The sequence below is a fragment of the Solanum lycopersicum genome, chromosome 10 (genome assembly GCF_036512215.1).
Source record: "Solanum lycopersicum chromosome 10, SLM_r2.1".
Lineage (NCBI taxonomy): Eukaryota > Viridiplantae > Streptophyta > Magnoliopsida > Solanales > Solanaceae > Solanum > Solanum lycopersicum.
In genome coordinates, this window is record NC_090809.1 from 39,498,611 (window position 1) to 39,519,084 (window position 20,474).

Sequence of the window (20,474 nt, forward strand, 5' to 3'; positions counted from 1 at the left end):
ATTTTGATGCCTTGTTATTCTGCATGCTAAATTGTGAATAAGTTATTGTTCCTGAGAAGAATCCATTAACCTATATCAATTCTGGCTAATAATATAATGATTCTCGGAGATTATTTTGTTCTCAGAAATCTTCACCTATCTTGATTTTGGCTAATAAATATAATAAATTGCAGAGGTCTGCCAAATAATGTAGATATATAATAACTCTTTTGGCCATTTTTTTTCTAAATAAAAAGCTCTAATTCAAAATACTATGTTAATGTGAATGGCTGAACTATGACAGAATGTTATAACATTACAAAAGTAAAGTTTGAAACCGCACCACTCACCTTTGGTAGGTGTGTTAACAACTATTTATAAAATGCTTGTTCAACAATTTCAAGTTTCAAAGACTTTCGACAAGTAAAATACTATGAATGTAGTCGTATGATATTTCACCTAAGATACATCTGCTTTTTTTAAGAGAAATTTTTGTTACAGTAAAATCTTTTAAAAAAATACACTTATTTTAAGTATAGAGATTGCAAACAGCACGCCTGGGCTATTTGCACTAACAAATATTTATACTTGTTCAACACTCTTGTAAGTTGTATTAGCGGAACCAAAATACATGGTATTCTGAAATGTGAAGCATATTACACTTGTTGTAGTGCGTTTTAATATAAATAAATATTTTTTACTAAAGTTATTTTACACTGATATGATTCAAGCATGTGAGCAAATACTATCATCTCTACCCGATTTTTCAATTTGCAATTATAAATAATTTTCAACAAAAGGTACTTTAATGGAAGAGCATAAACCAAAAAAAAGAACTCGTGCAAGAATCTATAACTTGTTGCTTTGGGAAAAATAAATTAAAAATCATAGGTCGTAGCACCAAGAAGGAATGTAGCTAATTGAGCTACTACACTTTTAAATGTTGTGTTTATTAGCTGAATGCTCTCAGAGTCTCTGTTGGTGTATTATATACCCAAATAAGTTGGGTTATATATTACCCAAATAAGTTTGGGTTATATATTACAAAATTGTTGATTGTCATATTTATACCACTATGTAATAAATTATACCTATACTAAATAGACAATAACAATATCAACATAGTCAATGTAATCACATGAGTAAAGTTTGAGGTACCAAAAATACAACACCACACACATTTCAATTAGTTTATAAGAATTATACATATATTGGACCCTAAACTTGGTTTTAAATTTTAATTTGGACCTCCAACTTTCATAATGCACAAATAGGCACTTTAACTATCCAACTTTTAAATAAATAAACACATGAGTCCTACATGACACGTAGGACAAAAAAATGACATATAGGACATGCGTGTCTATTTGTTCAACTTTATACAAGTTTAAGTGTCTATTTGTGCACATCCAAAGTTGAAGGACATAAATGTGATTTGAAGTCAAATTAAAGGGCACATTTATGTATTATGCCTAGATTATATTGATGTGCTTTGCTTTGTCTACAGAACATCTAACAATCTCTCTTTTCTTAATATCGTCCACCAAATCCTCTTGTCTCTTATGATGGCTACCTTGTCCAATTTTAGATTAAAGAATAGTATGTCGCAAAACTTTACCTACTTCAAATTTAGTCACTAAGTGGACAAATTTAAACTAAAACGAGTTATAAGTTTGTGTGTAATTTGCATGTTATAAATTCAATTATCATAATGCAATAAATAAGTTGTATCATCTCTTTTAATATTATAGTTAATAAAATATAACAATAATGCATGAATTTTCAGGATCCTCCTCTATGTTGGGTTATTCCACATCGGAAGTGGATTGGGCTGATGATCAATTTATAAGTGTGAGGGAAATCTTCAACCTTTGAGCTAGCTTTTGGGTTGAGAAGGCCCAAGACCACCCAACAAACTGGAAGGGAAAAATGGAATATCTGCTTTATGTTAAGAATTTTTACAACCCAGTATTTACCATTGTAAATCCTGATAATAAAACAGATGAAGAGTGGAATCTGTTGCATAGACAGGTTTGTGGATTCATTAGGCAATGGGTCGACGATAATGTGTTGAACCATATTTCTGGGGAAACACATGCTCGAACCGTATGGGAGCATCTTGAAAGTTTGTATGCTCGAAAGACTGGCAACAACAAAATGTTCTAAATAAAGCAGATGTTGAGTTTGAAGTATCATGATGGTTCTCCGATGACAGACCATCTGAATAATTTTCAGGGGATTATGAACCAATTATTTGTTGTGGGCATCAAATTTGATGAAGAACTTCAAGGCTTGCTTATACTTGATTCCCTACCAGATTCTTAGGAAACATTTAGAACGTCATTGTCAAATTCTGCTCCGGATGGTGTGATCTCTATAAATTCTGCCAAGAGTAGTGTCTTGAACGAGGAGATGAGAAGAAAAACCCAAGGTTCCTCTTCGTCGGATGTCCTGATAACTGGACCCAGGGGGAGAAATAAAACTCGCGGTTCTCAGCATAGAGAACAAAATAGGAGCAAATCCAAAGGCAAACTTAAGGATATTGAGTGCTATCATTGTGGCATGAAAGGGCACACAAAGAAGTTCTGCAGGAAGTTGAAAAGGGAGAGCAAAAACAAAGAGGAAACTAAAGAAGATGGCAATGAAAATTGCCTAGCCACCGTCACCATCGAAGATCTTGTTACCGTTTTTGATACAAACATGATAAATATTGCTTGTGATGAGTCAAGATGGGTTGTGGACACTGGTACCGCATCTCATGTGACATCAAGGAAAGATTTTTTCTCTTCTTACACTCCTGGTAATTTTGGAACCTTGAGTATGGGTAATGAGATTGTTTCTTGGGTGGTTGGTGTTGGTACAATTTGTTTGGAAACTAGTATTGGAACTAAACTAGTTTTGAATAATGTGAAACACGCTCCTGATGTTCGTCTGCACCTAATTTTTGTTGGTGTTTTAGATGATGAAGGATATGTTAGTACCAACGGTGATGGAAAATGGAAGCTCATTAAGGGTTCCTTGGTTGTGGCTCGTTGTAACAAACGTCGTGGTCTATACTGGACTACGGCCTCTACTTGTGTTGATATGGTGAATGCGGTTGAGAGCGATAGCTCTTCAACATTATGGCGCGAGAGGCTTAGCCACATTAGCAAGAAAGGTTTAATTTTCTATCCAAGAAGAAATTATTGTCAAATTTCCAAAGTGCTAAATTAGAAAAATGTGAACACTGCTTGGATGGTAAACAAAATAGAGTTTCCTTTAAGTCCTACCCTCCTTCAAGAAAGACAAAGTTGCTTGAGTTAGTGCACTCTGATTTATGTGGTCCAATGAAGACAAAGACATTGGGTGGTGCACTCTACTTTGTCACTCTCATTGATGATTGTTCAAGAAAACTTTGGGTCTATGTCTTGAAGACTAAAGACCAAGTGTTAGGTGTCTTTAAGCAGTTTCAAGCTTCAGTTGAAAGAGAAACTGGAAAGAAAGGGAAATGTATTTGTACTGATAATGGTGGTGAATATTGTGGATCATTTGACGAATACTACAAGCATCAGGGCATTAGACACCAGAAGACTCCTCCCAAGACTCCTCAGCTTAATGGCTTGGCTGAGAGGATGAACAGGACCTTGATGGAAAGAGTTAATTGTTTGCTTTCTGAAGCAAAAATGCCAAACTCATTTTGGGGTGAGGCTTTATTGACCGTTGCACGTGTTATTAATCTATCTCATGTTGTTGCTTTGCAAAGTGATGTACCAAATAGTGTTTGGTATGGAAAGGATGTTTCCTATGAGCATTTTAGAGTATTTGGTTGCAAAGCTTTTGTACATGTGCCGAAAGATGAGAGGTCAAAGTTAGATGCCAAGACAAGGCAATGCATCTTCATTGGATATGGCCAAGATGAATTTGGTTACAGGTTACATGATCCAATATAAAAGAAACTTATGAGAAGCTGTGATATTATTTTCATGGAGAATCAAACAATTGAAGATATTGACAAAGCGGAGAAGTTCCTCACACAAGTGTGCATGATATTGTTGGGTTTGATAATCATGATGACGCCCAGAATCATGTATCGAATCAACATGTTGATGTTGATAATAACAATGGTATTGTTATTGATGATCCTGTTGCTCTTGAAGTTGTGGACAAATCAAATATTCCGCTTTGGAGGTCCACAAGACAGCGGTTTCCTTCCGCCCGTTATTCACCCAATTTGTATGTGTTACTCACTGACGGGGGAGAACCTGAATGTTATGAGGAATCCATGGAAGATGAGCACAAGAATTAATGGATTGGAGCCATGCAAGACGAGATGAAGTCTTTGCATGAGAACCACACTTATGAGTTGGTAAAATTGCCCAAGGGCATGAGAGCTTTGAAGAACAAGTGGGTATTCAAAGTTAAAGTTGAAAAACACAACTTGAAGCCCAGGTACAAAGCTAGATTGGTTGTTAAGGGATTCGGTTAAAGGAAAGGTATTGACTTTGACGAAATAGTTTCTCCTGTTGTGAAAATGTCCTCGATTCGCATAGTTTTAGGTTCGGCTGCTAGTCTTAATTTAGAGATTGAGTAGATGGATGTGAAGACGGTTTTCCTTCACGGTGACCTCGAAGAAGAGATTTATATGGAACAACCTGAGGGCTTCAAAGTAGATGGTAAAGAAAATTTTGTATGCAAACTCAAAAAGAGTCTGTATGTCCTAAAACAAGCTCCCAGACAGTGGTACAAAAAGTTTGAATTTGTTATAGGGGAGCTAGGCTATAAGAAGACTTCTTCAGATCATTGCATATTTGTACAAAAATTTTCTGACAAAGATTTTATGATCCTTTTATTGTATGTGGATGATATGTTGATTGTGGGCAAGAATACTTCCAAGATTGACGAGCTGAAGAAAGAGTTGTGTAAGTCTTTTATATGAAAGACTTGGGTCATGCCAAGCAAATTTTGGGCATGAGAATTACTTGTCTTAGAGATAAAAGGAAGATTTATTTGTCCCAGAAGAAGTACATTGAACGCGTACTGGAGCGCTTCAATATGAAGAATGAGAAGCCTGTGAGTGTACCTCTTGCTGGTCATATGAAGTTGAGCAAGAAGATGTGTCCTACAGCTAGGGAGTAAAAAGAGAACATGGCCAAAGTTCTATATTCCTCTGTCGTCGGAAGTCTAATGTATACAATGGTGTGCACTAGAGCTGATATTGCTCACGCAGTTGGTGTTGTTAGTAGATTTCTCGAAAATCCGAGAAAAGAGCATAGGGAAGCTGTGAAGTGGATACTCAGGTATCTTAGAGGAAGCTCAGATGAATGCTTGTGTTTTGGAGCATCAAATTGAATCTTGAAAGGCTATACAGATTCTGATATGGCAGGTGACCTTGATAAAAAAAATTCACTACTGGATATTTGTTTACTTTTTCAGGAGGAGCTATATCATGGCAGTCAAAGTTGCAGAAGTGTGTTGCACTATCTACAACTGAAGCTGAGTATATTGCGACTACTGAAGCCGGCAAGGAGATTATATGGCTAAAGCAATTTCTTCAAGAGCTTGGTTTGAATCGGATGGAGTATATTGTCTATTGTGACAGCCAGAGTGCAATAGACTTGAGCAAGAACTCCATGTACCATGCAAGAACAAAACACATTGACGTCAGATATCATTGGATTCGTGAGAAAGTGGAGAATGAATCATTTCACGTCAAAAAGATTCACACAAGTGAAAAATCCTGCAAATATGCTGACCAAGATGATACTGAAAGACAAGTTCGACTTATGCAAAGAACTTGTGGGTATGATCTCTCTCTAAAGAAGTTGAAGATACCTTCTTCCACTAAATGGGACTGGAGGGGGAGATTTGTTGAATCCATCCCATTTTTTAGTCAACTTTAGCTATTCAATTGGTACAAGCAATTAGTAAAAATGAATATTAATTAGAGTTGAAAATAAAAGATTTGGTAGTTGGCAAATTGGTAAGATTTGCAACCATTCTTGACTTTGCTATGCTTACATATGTCATTAGTGACATAGGCATGGTTTTATCCTTCTATAAATAGAGCACTCTTGCTCTTTTGTAGAACACACCAAATTAGAGAGAAAAAACATTTTGAGAGCAAAGTGAGGTATTCCATAGACTATACAAGAAAATAGTCGGTTAAGAAAAATAGAGTGTGAGCTATATTTTAGTAAGACGGAAACCAAAAGAGTGTTGTTCTTTTTGAGTGTGTAGTAGTCACTTTGAGTATTGTATTCGTGACTACACAGTGTAAAATTCCTTACTATAGTAATATCAATTGCTCCTCTTGGCCCGTGGTTTTTTCCATTATTCAGAAGGGCTTCCACGTAAAATTCTTGGTGTCGTTATTTTTCCATATTATTTCCATTACTTTTACTATATATATTTTTGTGCTCGTCCGCATTTTCGCAACAAACTGGTATCAGAGCCCAGGTTGTTAACAAGTCTCAGCCCACCGGAGAAACTGGATTGTCGTTCTCTCCAGCCCAAGGCCCGATGTGTGAAAGGGGAGATTGTTGAGTTATCCCACATCGGAAGTGGAAGGGGTTGATGGTCAATTTATAAGTGTGAGGGAAAGCCTTAACCTTTGAGCTAGCTTTTGGGTTGAGAAGGCCCAAGACCACCCAACACTCTAAACAACATAGAAAATTGAAATTTTTACTTAAGTCATCTAAAACATGAATTTTTACCAAACTAAGTCAATATATAAAATAATTTATTAAAATAATATATTTTTTCAAAATTTTACAAAACTAGTATAAACGTATTGCACAGTTACGTTTTAGAGTATATTTCATTTTTTAAAAACTAATAGCGTTAGGTTGATATACGATACTGTGAGTAACGTCTTACTTCTAAAACATTTTTTTAGTAATGTTTTACTCCTAAAACTTTACTATTACAACATTACTCAGTAAAACATTACTATGAGTAACGTATATCAACCTAACGCCGTCAGCTTTTAAAAAATAAAATATACCCTAAAACGTTACTGTGAAATATGTTTATACTAGTTTTTGTAAAATTTTATAAAAACATATTATTTTGATAAATTGCTTTATATAATGGCTTAGTTTAGTTTATGAGCCTCTAAAACATCTTCAACAAGTCAATATTTGACGAAATTCTAAATAATATGTATCTTTAAGTAACATTGCATTAGCACGAGGAATTTTAGCAAACATACTCCCAACAACAAACTTCAAAGTTTTAGTTACCTTTTGGTCACCTATGACATGAGGGAGATCAAGCACAATCAAGTACAAGCTCGAAAGAAGCTTTGACAATAGTCATAACCACGGTGCTGCTTCCACCTTTGATGTCCACCAATAACGCCAAACACTCAAATATACCTGCACAACAATAAGAAATCAACAAATTGGAGATTAATCTCAAATCACCAGTCATTGTCATTGCATCGTTGAAAACACCATTAAACTTTAGCTCTTCATCAATACTTTTTTTGGTGAATATTAAAAAGAATCCATACATATAAATTAGGTATCAAAGAAAATAGGACTAATAATGGATTTCTATGTAAATAAGTCAAAGTATATATAAAAAAAATTGTGGTCTAGAAGTTGAGAAATACTCAATTTATGAAAAATTACGAAAGAGGAGAAGAACAAGGACGAGTCCCCTATAGAACAAGTTCGTTTAACAGTACCAACAAATGACGATCCATCAGTTTCAGTATGTACATTTTGAATGTGGTTTTTGGGGAATATTTTTTGTGGATTAATGTCATTATCAACATTTTCTTTAGTTACATGCAAAATTACTTATAATCAGTACGAGTAATGCACAGGTTGCGTCGTTCCACTAGGTGAACTCCTGGCAAAAGTTCTTCCGATGAGGAAGTTTCATTTGCCAAGATCTGGATGAAGTGAATTTTTGCTTAATCCAGGTTCTTTTAGCATGAAAGAACATGTTTTAATTTCAATTTTTGCTACTGCTGGTGTTGGATTTGGTAATGGATGTGCTTATGCTATTAGTATTAAGGTCTTGTATCACAGGAAAATATCCTTCTTGGTTAGTTAGATCCTTGTCATCACTACCAAGGTATATTTCTTAATTTGTTTGATTTCGCAATTTAACTTGACAAGAAATTTTAAAAAAAAATTAATTATTTAACATATTTAAGCTAATAATAATGGCAAATCTAGTAGCTATGTTACTTAACTACCTAATCTTTTATCGTAAGAGTTCGATTACCCACTTTGTAATTTGTGGTAATTGAGAAGCACTTTCTAGTACACCAAGTAATATCTTTATTCAGTATAAAATAGTAGGAATTAGCCATGGATAACTTCTGGGACTAAATAACAAAAATGAATCTTCAATCCAAATTCGCGACCATTATAGAATAATTAATCTTATTAGTTACAAACTATTTACCAATAAAATTCATAGCAAATTCTTGTTTTTGTTTTGTATTAATGACATCTTATAATGGATTTAGGTTATGGGTTATGGTTGGGCTGGTATTATGAACAAGTATGTTGTTGAGCCTGCAGAAATGTGGTGGCCATCTACCCTTGCTCAAGTCTCTATTTTCAGGTAAGAACCAAAAACAAAAAATTGCACCTTCTAGTGTAAAAAGTCCTCAAGTTCTAATTTTAAGAGGGTCAAAATATTTGTGCCAACTCGAATACTCTTATCGAGTCTAAAACACTTCCTAATCGAGGTAACTTCATATTTGAGCTTGAACTAGAGACATTTGAAGGAGTACTTAAATTTGTCAAAATAGTGTATAAAAGCTCACCTTCTTCCATTGTGTCATCTTATTACTTTTGTTCTCCCCTGTCCAATATCAAAAGCTCAAAGTCGAGACTTCTGAAGGAGTACTTACCATTCCATCACAATCTTTGTTGATCCAGGAAGTAAGATATTATTTACTATGCTTCTATCTTTTTCGCACAATAGTCGATGTAAATTCTGGTTCATGATGACATTTTGCAGGGCACTACATGAGAAAGAAAATGGTGTCAATTACTCTAGAGGGAAGTTCCTTTTAATAGCATTGATATGTAGTTTCACTTGGTACATTGTCCCTGGATAATTCTTCAAAACTTTATCAGCATTCTCTGTGCTCTGTTTGGCATTTCCAAAATCAGTGTTAGCACACCAACTTGGGTCAGGCCAACATGGCCTTGGCATTTTATCTTTCACATTTGATTGGTCAGTTTTCGCGTTCTACACCACTCCATTGGTAAGTCCATTTTTTGTCATCCTAAACATCTTGGCAGAAAATGTTATAATAGTTTACATGATGATTCATGTGGCTTACTGGGGCTTAAACTTCCCCTTTTTTCGATTGATTTATTCGACGCCGATGGGCAGAAGTATAATGTATCAGCTATTGTTATGAACACTGCTAATTACGAGGCACAAGGACGAATAACTCTCAGCATCATATTTTCTATTCCATGTGGACTTGGTTTTGCAACAATCATCGGTCCCTCACCGTCTTCTTCTTCAATGGGAAGTAAGTAAATATAGCTAGATTTTATTATTGCATATGCACTTACTTACGTTGCTTGAATCATTCAATGTTGTGCATAAAAGATCAATACTTACTTGGCGAACATTAAATTTTTTTGATTGAGCGGAGAGATATATAGTAATAACGTATGAATTTTCTGGATTCTCATCAGAACAACATAGAAAAATAAGACATCTTCAACGAGTCAATTTTTGACGAAATTCTAAATAATATGTACTTTTAAGTAAGATTGCATTAGCATGAGGAATTTTATCAAACATACTCCCAGCAACAAACTCCAATTTTTCAGTTACCTTACGGTCACCTATGACATGAGGGAAATCAAGCACAATCAAGTATAAGCTCGGAAAAGCTTCGACAATAGCCATAACCATGGTGCTGCTTCGACCTTCGATGTCCACCAATGACGCCAAACCCTCAAATATACCTGCACAACAATAAGAAATCAACAAATTGGAGATCAAACTTGAATCACTAGTCATTGTCATTGCATCGTTGAAAACACCATTGAAAAATTATATATATAAATTATGGTCTAGAAGTTGAAAAATACTCAATTTATGAAAAAATTTAAAAGAAAAGCACTGAAGATGAAAAAAATTCAAAAGAGAAAAAGACAATTGCTGAAGAAGAAACCGAGACAACAATGAAGAGTGAGCGGTGATGGAAAGAGAAAAGTTCTCTTTATTTGTGTCTAAAGTGTAATTTTAGAAAATTCCTATTTATAATAGATATTATTTAGTGGTAAAAGACTATTTTACCCTTGGTCATTCTTAGGCTTCTCTTTCTAGAAAATTATGTTTTAGTATGTGTGATAGATAGACATTATTTTGTAGTAAAAGACTCTTTTACCCTTGGTCGTCCAATAGATATTATTTAGTAGTAAAAGACTCTTTTACCCTTCATCATCCTAATTCATCACTCTTCTACAAAGCACCCAGCCTATTTAGTTCGTCAATTTGTTTTTGCTTTATACGTGTATATTAGATACAAAAGCTTAGACCCAATATATATTACTTTATTTGTTTTATTTTAGGAAAAAATATACAAAAATATACAATTAAAAATATTATAGTCTCCAAATTTCCTACCATTTAAAAAAAATTATATATAAAGATCTCTTCAGGGATTCATCCTTATACCCTCTCGGATACATCTTTATCACCTCTCAGATATATTCCTATCCCCTCTTGAATACATCTATTACCTCTCAGATACATTACTCCCATCGAGTAATGTGTATCATTTACAAACTACAATGTATCAGACAATCAAGGAATGTATACGAGAGCAACGAAAAATCAGAAAAAAATTGTAATTGGACAAACTTTCGGGATAAGATATAATTAGCTTCCAAATGTATGAAATTTTTGTACTTTATACAATTTATGTGACTTGCATAGAATTAGGAGTGTCATTTACATTTTAAAATATTTATTTTTGTTGGTTATATTTATAAAAAGTTTAACGTACTTTTTAAATAATATTTGTGGCACATGTGATATTTTGAGAGTTAATTAATTTTTTAATGTATTTATTTAAATATTTTATATTGTTAATTATTATAATTTATGATACTCTTGATAAATGTAATTTTCAAATAATATATAGTATCCCTTTGTCACAATTTATATGGCATATTTGAAATTTCAAAAGTTAATCAAGATTTTGATATATTCTTAAATATTTATGTTGTTAAGTATTGTAATTTATAAACTTTTAACTTAATTTTCAAATAATATATGTTACTCTCACATATGTAACACATTAATTAGAGTTAACCAATTTTTTTGTATAATATTCTAAATATTTAAGTTGTTGACTATTATGATTTGCAATACTATTTTTTCATAATTCTTAAATACGTAACATACTATTAAAGAAAGTAAGACAAAAATTAAACAAAATAACCACTAAATATTAATAGATGAAATTGGAGGAGAAAGGTGAATCGACCAATTAACCAACTAACCCTAAGCTCCTCAACTCACTCTTCTATTTATGTGGCATGGGTGCAATTTAGAGGGTTAAATTTTTAATATGCATGTTAAATATTCTAAATTATTTATCATTGTAATTTATTGTAATAGAAATATTTTCACATGATATACTGAAAAGAAAAATAAACGAAAAAATCATAGTTTTAAATAAATAACTTATTAAAATGGAAAATAAATGAAAAATATTAAATATAAAATAGAGAAAAAAAATAGAAAAAGGGTAAATCGGTCAATTGGTCGCTGACCTAAGGTCCTCAAATTGGCTCTTCTATTCAACTATATACATTACTATATTACTATATAGTATCAGACTCTTGCAGCACACACGTCTTCGTCAACATGTGTGCTTCTTGGCATTGATATTGAATTATTGAATATTTCTGTCATTCTATCTGCTTACTTCAAAAATCTTCTGCTTTACTGTATTGTACTTTATTATTTATATGCATGTACCTTCTTCACTGTGGACAAAAAAATCACACTTATTTTCAATAAAAATATGTTAGTCTTCTTCCTTATATTTTTAATTCACATAATTCATAATCAATAAGGGTAAAATGGTAAACTTAATGTCAATAATTGTTCTCTTAATAGGTGTATCAATTTAAAAATGGACAAGTAATTAGGGAGAGGGAGAGTATCATTTTATTGTACGTGTTACATAATTTTTACATGATATATGTTACTCCTTTTTGTATCAATTTAGTGACACTGGTGAATTTGAGAGTCAATCTAATTATAAATAAATAAATAAATATATATATATATATATATATATATATATATATATATATATATATATATATATATATATATATATATATATATATATATATATATATCTTAGATTTTTCAAGTTGCTAATTATTATGATTTATCGTATTTTTCAATGTATTATTATAAGTTATTTTCGATATTTAACATGTAATTATTATGATTTATAGAACATTTAATGTATTGTACATAATATAAATTTTTCCCTTTAGCCCAATTTATGTGTATAGATGAAGTTTTGAGAGTTAACGAAAATGTTTATATATTTTAAGCTTTTAATTATTGTGATTTATAATATTTTTTACATAATTTTTTATTTATATAAAGTAATAAAACAAAAAATATTAAAGGAAAAAACATTAAATTACCATGTTATCCCTCGCTACAAGCAGACATGTTATTTGATTATTTTAATTTATACGACATTTATAATTTAGAGAGAGAGTTAAATTTTAATGTGATATGTAAATGTTTTAAGTTATTAATTATTATAATTTATAGAAGTGTTATGTATTCTGTTCTAATTATACGACATATATAATTTAGAGAGACAGTTAAATTTTAATATGATATGTAAATATTTTAAGTTATTAATTATTGTAATTTATAACACTGTCGTGTATCCTTAAATAATATTATTTTTCTGTCTCTGCTTCATTTATGTCGCACTAATGAAATTTTGAGAAACAATCAAACACTTTATGTGTTTTAAATATTTTATGTTGTTAATTGTTATAATTTGTAATATTTTGGGTAATTTTCAAATGTTTTTTTAATTATTTCTTTTAACAATTTATGGGCAAATATATAATTTTAAAGAGATTTACAATACTTTTTTACTTCATTTTCAAATAATGCAAGTTTTTTTTTGCCCCATTTTTTTGTGACATCAATAAAATTTCAAATATTAACCAAGTTTATCATTTTGTCAAACAGTAAATTAATAATTTATATGATTTTTAAATATATAAAAGTTGAAGAAATAAGACAAACAAAAAAAATTATTGAAATTTGTTATGTAAGTTCTTAATTAGAGTATATAACAATTTCTTAAATAGGATGTGCATTAGAAAATAAAGAGTGACGAAACTATTAAAGTTGGCCCCACAAAACTCATAGATACTATATAAGGAAGAAGGCTGACATATTTTTATTGAAAATAAGTGTGGTTTATTTTGAAGAAGGTACGTGCATAAATAATAAAGTAAAGCAGAAGATTTTTGAAGTAAGCAGATAGAGTGATAGAAATATCCAATAATTTAAAATTAATGCCAAGAAGCACACATGTTGACGAAGACGTGTGTGCTTCAAGAGTCTTAGCTAGCGTTTGGCCATAAATATTCAAATATTTTTGACAAATATTATTTGGATGAAAATTTGGGTGAAATTTTACCATGTGTTTGGCCATAGAATTTGAGAAACATATTTCATTTTTTTAAGAAATATAATTTATACCCATAAGTTTTTAAAACTGTCAAACTAACCATAAATTTGTATTACATAGCACAATAGAAATATCACGTAACAAAATTTATGACTTCCGCAACAAATCAACAAGAATCATTATAGTAAATATTCGTATAGTGAAAAGGTCTTGGTACAAATCATGATAATGAAAATACAACTAATATAAATTCGGGAGAAAAAAAAGAGAAGAAAACAAAAGGAAATAAATATTGCAATCATTAAAGAACCTATATTTTCTCATCTGAAAGAGTTCAACCTATTCTTTAATATAATTTTCCCACATTTTATGAACAATCTCTTCTCGATGAGCTTGCATTTTCGAATCAGACGATCGAGAAGATGAAGCGATGTTGTTACCCTGAGCCAGTAGTTCGTCACTTTCATCAACAATAATATCATCATTTTCATATTCATTGAATATTCCATCACTACTTTGGTGTTCACGTAAAAAATTATGCAATACAGCGCAAGCAATTACTATTTTCACTTGTATGTCACATTCATAGTTGTTCATGCCTTGTCTTAGTATTCTGAATCTACTTTTCCACGCACCAAAAGTTCTTTCAATTACATTGCGCAGAGAAGCATGTCTATAGTTAAATAGCTCTTTTCCATTCTTAGGCTTTCTTTCACTTCCTCGGTAGTCCTGCAAATGATAGCGCATTCCAATGAATGAAGCTAAAAATCCTCTTACGTTCCTTAGATCAACATCAACAACGTAATATTTATCTACCAAAATAAAATAAATGCAATTCATGTTTTATTTAGTAGCTAGTTCATTAAGACTAACTGTAACAAAGGAATGTATGAAATCAAAAGAACGCATGTAGAAGGGATCTAATTGAATTGGTTGGTGTCAATAAATATATAATTTTTGTAAAATAAAAAGTTAAGTGTAAAAATTGAATTTCTAAAACTTTCCAAATAATGAAATTTGGCCCAAATACTAGTTTTTTCTAGTATTTGGGAATTTGGAAAATTTGTCAAAAAAATTTGCCAAATAATAAAAAAGTATATGAACAAACAAAATTTGCCAAGTTTTCCCCCAAGTTTTACTTGCAAAATTTATGACGAAACGGGCCCTTATACTACCTTTACCCATTCTCTCTCTTTTTCTTCATCAGAAGCTGAGTTCACAAATGCATTGACTGTCATTACTGTTAAATGAACGAACTATGAGATAATTTTCAATTCCTACCTAATGTGGCTGGTTCTGGTTTTTTTTTTTATTATTATTATTTTATTGCAATAAACCATTATGAAAATAAGTCTAGAGCTATGAGCAGAATATTTGAAAGCTTCATGAAAATAAAAATGGGAAAAGAGTCTTTTGATAGAAATGGGCAGAATGACCTTACACCAGTAACACCATATGCACGAGTGTCAGATTCCAAAGCACCAACCTCTTAAAACTCTCACTTGTAGAAATAGTCTCACCAGCTATTTTTCTTTATTTCATTGTTCTGTTCTTTAGCTTAGTTTGAAGAATGGATAACAGGATATTGAGTTAATTTGGTTAATCGGGTTATTTAAATGGGGGGGACATTGGTTTAGAAAAAGGAAATAAAGTTTTATTTTTTAAAAAGAAAAATTGGGTAATTTGGGTCAATTTTAAATATTCCGTCAAATGGGGGTAATTTTGGTGAAATTAATAATGCGATGAGTAAAATTAATTTCATTTTAACATCGAAGGTAAAGTTAAACAATAAACCAAAGTTGAAAGGTATTTTTAACCCTTTCTCCTAAAATAAAATTATATACCAATATCAATAATTACTTTAATAAAAAGAAATTTTTTTAGTAACATAATTTTACAGAAGAGAAGCTATGAAAAATATTTAGATTAAATATGAAATTCATTAAGAAATCAATAAACTTCGGGAAGTTAAATTTCATAGAGAAAAAAAGAAGGTAATAAGAATTGGGTAATATTAGAACAACTAAAATGTAAACTTGTGATTATTTTTTTCTTTTTTATTTGAGATTTTTTTAGCATAATTTATATATATTTATGTAAACTTGAAATCTGATCGTTCTTTTATGCTTATTTGTAATCTTTTTAATTATATTCTTAGTAGAATTTTGTCGCAATGTGTAACTCTTAATAGTTAATATTCATGGCTATATAGTTAGTTAACACTATTATAATCATTATCCACAATTACTATTACTTGTCCTCGTCATCGGTCAATCATCACATGTTTTAATTATTTTTATTGTACAATATCAGATTAATTGAATATTTGTATTAATAACTTTTTAATAAATTTTAAATAATTTTTTTTACATATTTAAATGATGAAAAATAAATATCTTAATTAGTTAAATTCAATATCTTCTTCTTCTTCTTATTATTATTATTATAATTATTATTATCATTATACTTAGGTTTAGATATCCAAATATTTTTGAGACTACCTATATTGGGGGGGAAATGTAAAATTTAAAAATAACATAAAAGAGAACAAAAGAGAGAATTGACCACGCAAAAAGATTCAAAAAATGACACATACAGAATTCCTATTTCTCTTAATTTTGTTTGGCTTAATGTCACGATCCAAAAATGGATGTAATGACACTCGTCTTATCCCACCAAGACAAGTCAGCCTAAAACTCAATATCTAACAAAGTGCGGAAATCAACAACAGTCCAATAATATTTTCTATTATAAAAACAAGTCAACTTAATTTAATCCCCAAAACTAGATGGTCACGTGCACAAGCATTTAATGTAAATATTATAATTGAAATAAAATACAAGTCTAAAATGAAGTTGTCTTTCAAGTAAAAATAAAGTCATAAACTGGAGTAGGAAAGTTTGCTGAGATGACAAGCAGCTACCTCACAATCATCCACAAGATACCTCGGAAACGAAGAGAATGAGAGGTATCACGAAGATCCGAGCTCGTAACCTACAAAAATTTGTAGAAGCAAGGGGTGAGTACAAAATCACGCGTTACCCAACAAGCAAACCTCTAAACACAAGTTAAGTGAACAAAATACGGGTACTCCTTACACCTTATCTGAACCTCCACACTACAGCCTATCAGTTCACAGTTTACCAAGCACACAACTATCAGATCAAGTATTCTCAATAACATCTCATAATTCAACAATCACAAATTTCACAGGAAAGCACTCATTGTTTTACGAAAAAATATGATAAAATAAAAAATGACTAAGTTTCGAAAAATCGATTAATCTTATGATTTAAGAGAAATCAATTTTTTCAAGTTGACAGAGTTGCCACTTAATTTTTAATAAAAAATCAAGAAAAAACTTATAATTATTTTCAAAAGATTTAAACATATATAATCAGTTGAAGAATGGTTCGAAGTTAAAATATACATTCCGAGAAGGTGTTAGGTCCTCGGAACACCTGCTAACTCGCGATTGATCGGCGATTTGACTACAACTGACTTTTTATTTTAATTTTCAAATATTGACTAAGTAAAGAAAATTTATCTTCTTCTTCTTCTTCTTCTTCTTCTTCTTCAAAATCGATAAAAAAAACTAAGTAGTAAAATATATGCAAAATAAATATTTATGCATTTATAAAATTAATAAAATTATAGAAATGGCCATCCTTAGGAAATTAATAAAATTCAACCAAAAGTGTTAGTCAATGACAATAATAGCAAATAAATAAGGAAAAATTAGTAATCTAGTCAAAAGTTCTAACATAATTAGTAAAAACATCTACACTTTATAAATATTATTAAAAATGTCAAAATGACAATATTTTATAAAATATAATGTATCCTATTTTAGTTCCTTTATTATCTCACATTCCCTTAATAATACGTTTCCAATACATTCTCTTTCATATGTTTTCAAAAAAAAAAATTCTTTTGCAGATCTTCTTCATTCTTTCAATCCCAGATTCTCTCTCTTCCCTTTTTTTGGTTTTTTTTCTTCAAAAAATGAAAAATATACCTCTAAAGATATTTATCACAATCACTTTGATTAAGAGATGCATCTTTACCCGATTTTTAGATTTGTTAATTTTGTTTTTGTTTAAATCTTTCAAAAAAATTTGTTTGTTTAGTTAGTGGAGTAGTAACTTCTTCAATTTAATTTAGGTTTTTGGATATGGAAAACCTCAAAACCCCTCTCAAATGGCCGACTCTAAGAGGGTTACAAGAGGCATTTAACTTAATCGTTTATGTTTTAGCAATTTTCCATCTTTTAATCTATTTATTACTCCAGGAATGATAGATAAGATTGGATCAACGACTAAAAATTGCGGAAGAGAGACGATTTAAGTATGTACATGACCCAATCCGTATACAAAATCTTCCTCAAGTTTAAAGCAGTTGTAGAATCTTTGTATATCGGTTGGGAAACTCAAAAAAATGATAAAGACCAAACAATTGATAAAGAGGTATTTAATTATTTTTATGAAATATTAAGTTTATTGAAAATATTACCATCACAATATTTGAATATTCGATTGAAGTTGTTAAAACACATAAAAAACTGATTTTTCTATTAGATTGGATCGGAGTACTTGTAACAATTGTCTTTGTATTCAAAATCTAAAAAGTATGTATGTTGACTTAGAATAGTGTTGCTATTGTCTATGGATAACGTGTGATTGTTACTATCGAATGTATTTTTTAATTATTATTTTTGTATTTGTGGACATGATTTTAGTGTGGATATTATACTCACATATATGGAATCATCAATCATCAATCATCAATTATCATATCAATGTAATCTTTTCTAGCTAAGAACATTGTACGAGTGGTGTTCGTGTTCAATCAATTAAAAATACATATTTACTTTATTTAGCTGTATTCATTTTCAAGATTATTCATGTTATTTCAGATTGTATTCATACTTTATTATTTTGGTTTTGTATTCATTATGATATATTTGTTAATTTTATTCTTCTGTTAATTTGTTGTATGTAGGGATTGCAGTATTTATGTGTTTGCTTATGCCTAGCAGTTGCCTTGTGGAAAAAAAAATCCAGTAGGTAACTCGAATACAATAATTCTATGATCAAGATACACTGCACCTTTTTGGAACTATGGCCAACAGATGTCGGAGTCATTAGTGAGTGTTAGGCACCTCCGAGGCATAACAGACCTCACATAGTTCACAAGGATATTAAAACAATTGAAATAAAATAGTTGTTTAGTTCAGTCTTTCTAATCTTGCTTGGTTCTAAATCATTTTGTCTATTGTACATTGATATTTTTTTTTGTAATAGTTTATTTAGCAAAATAAATGCTTTAACCTTACGAAGTTTGAATTTATCATTAAAAAGGTTTGACATATACTATTAATTTTATTTTATATAATGTTTTTTGAACTCCATTCCTTACATTCTAGTTTGTATCTCTTTGTAGAGTACTAATTACAAATGGTTATGGTTGAAAATAAACTAAAACAAGTGAGAGTCGTTAGTGTATGCCAAAACAGTTTCTGGTTCATCATAATTGTATATCAACTAGTTTTGTATTTCATTTTGTATTTAAGTTCACTTTGTATGTCAAAAATATTTTCAGTTCTTTTTAATTTTGTATTCATCCAAACGAACTACAAATAAGGTTTGTATTTATGTATTTGATTATTTTAAATTTCAATTTCAAAATCATACGATTTTGTATTTCTTCAAAAATTAATTAGTCATCATAACTATATACCTTGAATTTTATATTCTAGACATCATAAAGTTTTAAAATCAATTTGACGTATTCATGTTTACTTTCAAATGAGTATACAAGAGCATTTTAAAGTAATATATTGAAATGAATACATCATTAATTGTAAAAATATAGATTTTCATTTGAATACATTTCAAATAAAATATTCATTAAAGATGTTCAAGAAAGTAACTACAAATTTTTTTGTTTGTGTATCAACACTCAACAATATATCCTCCATCTATTCCACACGTTTTAACCCTGTCTTCATATGCATATTTCTATTTGTTAATTCATAATCCTTCACAAATACAATTAAATACAGGGAATATGTTGTCAAATTTGGTTATCTTTCTTCAATAACACATAAACTCTCACTCCCATCTATTTTCAAAGAAGCATTACTTTTTTCTAGCTTATATTTAAGCTTCATAATTGTATTTCAAATCAACACCAGTTTATTTTATTTAGCAAATTCATCCACTAAATCTCTAAATGTTGTATATTTCTTCACCATAATTATATGTATTGTATAATCAATGTAGCTCTTCGTTCCATCTTCCAAAAATCATTATTAGAAAATTAATATTCTCCATATTTGCGTTGTATTTTAAAAAAATACATTAATAAATACAAAATAGAAATTGTTAACAATATTGTATTCAAGTTACAAAAAATACATTAACATATATTTTTGATCAAAATTATATCCCTATCATTAAAATCGTATTGTATGATCGCCAACACATTTGTATCCTTATCAAAATTATTTGTTGTATTACAATCAAATACTTACAATATAGTTATTATAGCTTTTTCAATAGGGATACAATTTTATGGGGGGGGGGGGGGAGTAAAACTCAGCAGCCACATAACAAAATGATCTTCAAACAACTAGATTCGTCCATATTTATATTCAACTAATCTAAAATTAAAACACTCCATCAAAACTAATTCTTTCCACGTTGTTCATAATACATACAATTTGCAAGGAAATTAGATAGACTTTACAATTATAAAAAAAATTCATACCCTTTTATTAATCACTTTGAAACTGATAAAGCATTCAACAATTAAATAGTAGCTGGTT

At 30.4% G+C, this 20,474-nt stretch overlaps 1 protein-coding gene and 1 pseudogene across 1 annotated transcript; one reads left to right on the forward strand and one right to left on the reverse strand.

Moving 5' to 3' along the window:
* The first annotated feature begins 5,103 nt into the window (after nt 1-5,103).
* On the forward strand, nt 5,104-9,477 carry LOC112942280 (oligopeptide transporter 2-like; annotated as a pseudogene).
* Nucleotides 9,478-13,984: 4,507 nt separating this feature from the next.
* On the reverse strand, nt 13,985-14,883 carry LOC104649772 (uncharacterized). The gene is made up of 2 exons (XM_010329318.2): nt 14,821-14,883; nt 13,985-14,374 (listed from the first exon to the last, which is right to left on the reverse strand). Exons 1-2 carry the CDS (start codon nt 14,881-14,883, stop codon nt 13,985-13,987), a joined length of 453 nt encoding a protein of 150 aa, XP_010327620.2.
* Nucleotides 14,884-20,474: the final 5,591 nt, after the last annotated feature.

Bases quoted from the DNA above. Each gene is read 5' to 3' on its own strand.
- LOC104649772 (XM_010329318.2), bottom strand. From the start codon at position 14,883: ATGACAGTCAATGCATTTGTGAACTCAGCTTCTGATGAAGAAAAAGAG. The intron at 14,375-14,820 runs GTAGTATAAGGG...TATCATTTGCAG, and splicing joins AAGAGAGAGAATGGGTAAAG to GACTACCGAGGAAGTGAAAG.